At 45.6% G+C, this 7,855-nt stretch overlaps 1 protein-coding gene across 3 annotated transcripts in view; it reads right to left on the bottom strand.

Moving 5' to 3' along the window:
* Window positions 1-7,855, bottom strand: part of IPO8 (importin 8) — a 52,020-nt gene that overhangs the window by 19,615 nt on the left and 24,550 nt on the right. For 2 of the 3 annotated variants that reach the window (XM_004675937.2, XM_012720502.1), the window contains 7 exons: window positions 7,680-7,756; window positions 7,294-7,410; window positions 6,814-6,903; window positions 5,401-5,566; window positions 4,430-4,590; window positions 3,518-3,643; window positions 141-207 (listed from right to left, as the gene is read on the bottom strand). In XM_004675937.2, the coding sequence (XP_004675994.1) occupies window positions 141-207; window positions 3,518-3,643; window positions 4,430-4,590; window positions 5,401-5,566; window positions 6,814-6,903; window positions 7,294-7,410; window positions 7,680-7,756 (804 nt within the window). The remainder of the gene's footprint in view (window positions 1-140; window positions 208-3,517; window positions 3,644-4,429; window positions 4,591-5,400; window positions 5,567-6,813; window positions 6,904-7,293; window positions 7,411-7,679; window positions 7,757-7,855) is intronic. The other variant, XM_012720501.1, reaches the window with a different exon arrangement.

The raw sequence follows: 7,855 nt of genomic DNA, 5'->3' as shown, positions 1-7,855 counted from the left end.
TCTGCCTGTTCTGCTCCCCACTCTGTCTCTGGTGAATCCTCTCACCGCCCCTGCCCTCTGGCCTGTACCCCAGTTCTCTATGAATAAATAAATCTTTTTTAAAAATTCTGTTTACCTGTATTCTTGGTCTTTGAACTTACCAATTACATGTTTCTGTAAAACAAGATCGATGATACGCAGGCAGATATTTTCTAACTGTTGAGTAACCTAAAGACAAATTTCGAATATTTAGTTTAAAATACATCATGATGGGCCCTCCCTGGTGGAACAAGGGGTTGGAATGAAGCACTATAGAGCTGTCTGCAGCTACTGCATGGTGAGTTCAGTCCCCAGCCACAGGGGTGATCCAAACGGCTTGCAAGACTTCTGTCTCGCCCCCTGCTCCTCTCAGCAATGTATTTCAGTGGATCTGCCTATTTTGCTCCCCACTCTCTGGAGAAATCTTCTTCCTGTACCTCTGGCCTGTACCCCAGTTCTTTAAATAAATCTTTAAAATAAATTCACCATGATGACCCCTAAACCAATCTATATACTTAATTATCCCAATAAAAATATCAATGGGATCTTTAAGACAATCCTAAACTTCACATAAAAGTTGACACATGCAGGGCCCTCCCTGCTGGCGCAGCAGGGTAAAGCACAGCACTAAGAAGCTAAAGCCACTTCAGCATGAGTTCCATTCCGGCCTCAGAGGTGATCCACATGGCGCGGCAGACCTCTCCTGGCCCGCCCACTGCTCCCCTCAGCAGTGTATTTCAATCGATCTGCCTGTTCTGCTCCCCACTTTGTCTCTGGCGAATCCTCTCACCACCCCTTCACTTCTGGCCTGTGCCCCAGTTCTATATTCACAAATAAATAAATTCTTAAAAAACAAAAATCAAAAAGGGTACATGAACTGCCTTAGTTTTTGGAAAAGTAAAATATGCACCCTCACTTTTTGATTGTATGTTTCAGTATAAAATCTCTGGGAGGGTGTGAAAAACGTCCTCAGGAACTGAGTGAGCAGGTGAAATTTCATTGAGGATTTAAGTTTTCCATCTGTAGGTAAGGAAGCTTCTGGATTTTACCCGGGCCCCCTCCCTTGCTAATCACAGCAAGTTTACACACTCCTCTGTGAGACACAAAGCAGATCCAGCATCAGGAGCTCAGTGTGGGCACAGGCACTGAACAGCTGTGCTCCTGTGCCCCTGAATCATTCACAGCACTGTGAGCCAACGTCACCTCAATTCAAAAAAAGAATAAAACCAGCAGATAAAATGTTTTCCAATCCAATTGCTCCCTCTCCTGCTGTCCATCCTACACCTGCATGCATACTTGGGGAAAGGGGACCCACTGGTTTCTAAGGTCTCTTCAAATTTAAAATATAAGGTCCAAAAGATAAATTCCTGATATCTGTGGCAACATGGGTAGAATTAAGGGTTGATGCTACCAAATGAAATTTTTTTTAAAGATTTATTTATTTATGCATACAGAACTGGGGTAGAGGCCAGAGGTGTAGAGTGGTGAGAGGATTCACCAGAGACAGAGTTGGGAGCAGAACAGGTAGATGAAGTACACTGCTGAGGGGAGCAGTGGGCGGGTCAGGAGAGGTCTGCCACCCATGTGGTCACCTCCGGGTTGGGGGATCCATCTCACACTGAAGCGGCTGCAGCTAGCTTGCAGTGCTGCATCCTAACCTGCTGCAGCACCAGGGACCACCTGGGAGGGCCCTGACTTCACTTTTATGTGGACTACAGAGAAACCAATAAAAGGGTCAAAGACAAACCTTGAAAGCTGACTACAGAGCTGGGCTAGAGAGGAGCAAAAAGGGGAGGGAAGAACACAAGGGGCTGTGGTGATAGTCATCAGGGTTGTGGTGGCGGGAGAAATACAGAGACCACAAGGAAGGGAGAAACCACATACTGTCAAGAAGTTAACAACATAAGAAAAAAGTACATTTAAAAATTTCAAAAATAAAACACAATTTCTAATATAAGGTAAAAGAATTCTCGATAAGCACATATGCTGTAATTTCATTTGGAACATTTCCATTTCACCACAAAGCCCACATAGTTTTAACAAGGACAGAAAAATAAAATGAGAGCATGCCTGGTGGCCTAAGGGTTGAGTCTCAGTACTATCACCATTGCAGTCTGATCCCCAGCCAGGAAACTGAATTGCATAGGGCACAGCAGACCTCTCCGGTCTCACCAGATGCTCCCCTCAGAACCCTCAGCAGTGGATTTCTGTAGATCTGCCTGTTCTGCTCCCTACTCTGTTTCTGGTAAATTTTGTCAAACCTCTGGCCTACACCCCAGTTCTTTTTTGTTTTTTATGCATCTAAGAACTGGGGTGCAGGCCAGAGGTGTCGGGGTGAGAGGAATCAACAGGAGAATGGGTAGCAGAACACGCAGATATACTGAAATCCACTGCTGAGAGGAATAGCAGGTGAGAAAGGAGAGGTCTGCCGCGCCATGTGGGTCAGCTCCCTGGCCAGAGATCGAACTCGAGCTACAGTTGCTGCCGACAGCTGCACTTTAGCCCCCTGAGCAACCAGGGAGGGTCACATTCCAGTTCTTCTAATAGAAGTTCACACCACTGGGAAATATGCAGGAATGTGGATAAGAAGTGTGGATATGCAAGTCCAATTAAAAGGCTGCAATTTGGGGCCTCTCTGGTGGCACCCCTGTTACCACTGAGGTGGAGTTCAATCCCTGGCCAGGCACAGCAGATAGCTCCTGTCTCTCCCACGGCTTCCCTCAGCCATGGTTTCAATAGATCTGCCTGTTCTGCTCCCCACTCTGTCTCTGGTAAATCCTCTTACCTCCACACCTCTGGCCTGTACCCCAGTTCTCCTACACATAAATAAATTTAAATAAAACTCATAAAATAAAATAATGAATATGGCAGTGAAAGCTCACATGCAGCCTTTCAGCTGAAGGCAGGTCTGCCAGGAGATGACCGGGGTCCCCATCACTGCAGCCCCAGGCTTCACCCACTGTTCAAAGAACCACACCTGCTGCTGTGTCTGCTGTGCAGACAGTGCAGCTTCAGCCTCGCAGGGCCTGATATAACCTCACCTCCCTCCTTTGTCCAGACACATCACCCGCTCTACCCACCTTGTGGCCACGTTCAAAAGAACTACCCCTCAGCAGAGAGTCATGCAGTAAATGCCCACACAGATTCTACCTCTACAAGGGACTCCTTATAGGAAAGATGGTGCTTTAAGCTCTTCTGTTTGCCTGTTTCTAGGTCTGCAATGTCAGAATTTTGCCCGTTTACTCCACACCGGCCACTGAGACTAGAGGACTCACCCTGCCCAGGCACATGTCTTAGTCCCCAGCCCTGGCCTGCAGGCAGCACAGGATGGACTCGCATCAGTGCTCCCTCCCTGACCACCACCTGACTTTCCCCAAAGTTTACAAGATTTTTAAGACTGAGCAACATAACTAAATAGCAATTTAAAGTCAAAACTTTAAATTATAGTAACGTGGATCAATGTCACTATTAACAACCTACTAAAACAGTAGAGGCACACCTCTTTATGATCCTCTACAACGGTCAAGATCGTGTCGATGGTGTGCAGAATCCCCATGGCCATTACTGTTTTGTCTTCAATTTCTTCATATTCATCACTCTGGAGAACTTTACCAAATATCTCCGCCTGCAAAGAGAAGCACACTCAACAATGAAGACTGTCAACCCAGCCCTCCTGCTCAGTCTGCAGAGGGCTGCACATGTACGCCAGCGCAGCCTGGACACCCGGAGAAAGGACAGCCCTGTCTCAACACAGCCATCCTTTCTCCCTAGTCACTCGGGTGGGGCATGGATTAGCCACCACAGCAAAGAACAAATGTCTACACTCCTGGGTCACTAGGGAGAGCCTGGAAACCTGAAATCAAGAAAAGCTAAAATAACAAACTTGTTAAAATGTTTAGAAGACAAATGCAAGAATCACTTAGAGAACAAGGCAAAGAAGACAGACATGGAAGACAAGAGAGACTCAGTCCTGGCCCAATATTCCCCATCAGGATGATAATGAAAAAAACCAGTAGGTAGAGTCAAAGAAACACAAGCAATTGCCCAAAACTGAAGGGAATCCAGTTCCAGGCTCAAAGCCCAGAAAGGGAGACTAGAGAAGGCTCACTTGGAGCAACACCCTTACAAAATCTCAGAAAATGAGAGATTTCAGCCTAACGATAGAAACTGCTAACTCAGAATTATCAGAGCAAACATTTGCAAGGCAGCATTTCGGTCCCATAAAACTGAGCTTGACATTCTAGAGTTTCCTTTATTGAGAGTGGTCAAGGTTTTTCTACCAAAGAAAAAGCCCCCTACGTGTGGGGCTCTGCCCTCCCGGCTGGCCAACAGGTGCTGGGCCACGCCGCCTCCTGACCCTCCCCAGTGCCCGGCCATGCTCTTTCCCGGCCACACCCTCTCCCAGACTTACTAGGTGCTGGGTCATGTCCACGGCGATGGAGGCCACCTCCTGGCTGTACTCGCAGATCATCTTCTGGATGACATTCGTCACATCGTCATTCTCTGTCTCCCTGATGATGTGCAGCAGTTCCTGCATCACAGGCCTCACGTGTGGCTTCATGTACTCCTTAGCTAACTCGGTTAGACAAGGCAAATAAAAGGAAAGACATCAGTCACCCACCAATAGTGAGAGCTCAGATAGCCCTTAGCCAAGGGCGCCAGGCTGGGACACACACCCGTCCTGTGGGAGTCCCACAGCTGCAGCGCCTCACGCCTGGGACATCAACTTGCCCTTGAGTGACAGCAGGGTTGTCGGTCGCCCGGACCGTCAGCAGCCCCACTGGCTACACATGGAGGCTTGCGCCTGCCCTGGGGCAGCAGGACACACGTGTTGAAGTTCTGCATGTGAAGGCTGTGCCGACCTGGTGTTCGGGACCCCACAACCTACTGTCCAATGCTCCTGTGCCCACCCTCCTGCCCACGTATCTTCACCCAGCATTGAGTAGTTGGCAAAAAGCTGCTCATGTTCCCCACAAATTTGGATTTATTATCAAATGTTTATTTGAACTTTGACTCCCAATCAAAGGGTTCTCCAACATCACTAGAAAGCCCTCTGCTGCTTTCGGAACTGATAGAATGTGGAAAGAAGGGGAGTTCTGCTGCATCCAGTCCAGCCCCCACATGGTGACAGAACTGAACCCCCAGGTCTGTGTCCAGTCTGCACTTGCGCCCAACAATTATCAACCTGCTTCCTCAACTAAAATTTTTCATAAAACCACACTCCTGAAAATAGCTAGAATAAACTGCAAAATTCTGGTGGAGCAATACCTCAAAAATCCCAAGCCTATACTCTGAGACCCAGAGCACTCTCTCTGTGAGGAGGGAGGTAAAAGAAACTCTTGAGGAGACTGTACCGACCCTGAAGATATCCGCTGCCCTCACCTTGTGCCTGGTTAGAAACAAGCGACTGCAGGGCCAGTGCCGCCTCCACCTTGACCGGCATCTCCTTGTCGTCAATCAGGCTCTTCTTGGCCAGCTCCACCGCCGTCCTCAGGTTGAGCTCATTGTGAAACTTCAGGGAACTGAAGGCATGGAGCACCCAGCAAGACTGTGGTGGGGAGACGCGGGCAGGGCCCTGCTGGGTGAGCCTTGCAACAAAGTCACACACGGAGCCCAGCACCAGCCCCCCCTGCCTCCAGGAAGGGCTCTCACTATGTTGGGGGGGGGGGTCAGTTTATTAGCCTTAGTGTCTTACTTCCAGATTCCCCATCTTTCTACCTAGGCACAACCACATTTTCCACAAAAAGAAAACAGTCAAATCTAAGGGTATCTGTACACTGACTGGCTTCATTTTCCACTCACATGAGTGTGAGGATTTTGTTTGTTAATCCTTACTTCTTTTTTTCACAGTAGAGGATTTCTCCCTCAGACACGGTCCACCGGTTTCCGAGTCAGCCAAACGCCCACAGTCCTCACCTCCCTCCCCCGCACCACCTCCTCAATTCTCCACTCTCCCTGGAATGAGGAACTTAAAACTGATATAGATTACCAAATTTCAAACTATTAAGCCACAGAATTACATCATTATTGTACTTGTTAATTTCTCTACATGCACAAAATAATCAACGGTGCTTCATCTGAATCTCTAAGGACTTTTATCAAGAGAACCTTGATTCCTGTGGCACGGAGGTGGCTGCCCACCTCCGGGGCATGCCCACTGCACAGCCTTCTCCATCTGACCAGATGTTTTCCAGGGACCGAGATCTCCTGTTTACTCCATGCTTCAGAGTGCAGAGACATTAACATATGCTGTTTTTTAACAAGGCTATCTGTGTTGACGTCATTATGAAAATAAATGTGAGGCCCTTGAATTAGAAGTTCTATTTTTACACCTTCATAAACATATTGGTTCTAGAAATAATATACACATGGGACACAAACAGCATTGACATGGATTGGTATTTTTCTCCCTTTCACTAAGGCTTAGCTACATGCTGGAAATCAGGGTAAAGATTTCAGATACAGCAGAATGTCACCCTGTTCTGGCCACCGAAGGAGAATCTGTCTGTGAATCCACACAGTGCACAGCTGTGGCACCAGTGGCCTCTGCAGAGGCAGCATGTGAGGCCAGTGTGCAAAGTGGAAAATAACTACCACACTTTCCCTACTTATGAGTTAATTTTTTATTCAGCTTATGTGACCATAAGGGATATTCTGATAGACTTCATTTCACCATGATAGGTGGTAAATAGTGAGTTTACTCAAGAAATGTGAATTTTTTCAAAAACAACTTGTTGAATGATTACCTTACAGATGAAATTTCAATGATACAGAACAGACATAAGAAAAACTCACTCTCGCACGAAGATATCCTAGGTTAGACAATAATAACGGGAACACGTGATTCTGCAGCAACAGCTCCATCTGGTCCTTGAATAAACTCTTCTGTTAGGAAACAGAAATTGAGCTTCACTGACTTGTCCACAGCAAAGGTCACTTCTTAATGTATGTCTAGTCTAACTCCCACTGAACATACTTCTATTCATAATTCTGAGAAATTATTTGACCTCTATATTACATACTTTAAAATAAGAAATAGTGCCTTAAGTATAATCTGGCATTAATTTTTGTAAAGATCAGAAATAGCACTAAAGTCACTTTGTATCTTTCTTATATAGCAATAGATTCATATGAAAAAAAATGACAAAGTCAAGTTTTTATCAAAGAAACAGCTGAAAGAAAGAAGGCTATTTACAGTCAGCTCAACTTTCATATTCTCTTATTTGCCTGTGCTTCACATTTTAATTAAGTAAATTAAATTTTGAGTAGCTTAACCTTCAATAAAATATCAGCTAGGGAACCAATCACATGCAGGGCTCCATCTTTCTTCCTAGGGTCAAAGTTCGGGTCTGTTAGAATTTGATAACAGAATGCCATCATTTTTGGCAACACCTAAAGAAATAGAAGAATCCATTTTAGTCTACATGAGCTTTTACTATAGTATTAACTATGGCGCATTAACTTTCAAAAGTAAAGCCATTTTAGTGTTTTACCAAGCAATTACAATGAAGAAAATAAAATAACCCTTCTCCCTTATTAAGACAGAAACACAGAATTAAAGTGGCAGGTTAGTAAAAAACAGCTTTTCAAACAAACACTAGCGGTATCTGTGCAATCACCACCAGTCACTTGCAGGTCAGGATTTACAGAGACAACTATACCTCTTTTCTTTTCTTCGCAGCAGTGTATAAGAGGGTCTGCGCTGCTGTGGTAGGAGAAGCATAGTCTTCAAAAATATCTAAGATGTAAAAAGGTTAAACCATGTTAGTAACGACATCATGACTTACTCTAGATCTTAAACCGCTACTCCAAAATGAAGACGTACAACAGACCACGT

This window comes from Condylura cristata, unplaced genomic scaffold (assembly GCF_000260355.1).
Source record: "Condylura cristata isolate star-nosed mole 26May11 unplaced genomic scaffold, ConCri1.0 scaffold00004, whole genome shotgun sequence".
Taxonomy (NCBI): Eukaryota; Metazoa; Chordata; class Mammalia; order Eulipotyphla; family Talpidae; genus Condylura; species Condylura cristata.
Note: the sequence above shows the minus strand (reverse complement) of the source record. Positions and strands in the feature narration are given on the sequence as shown.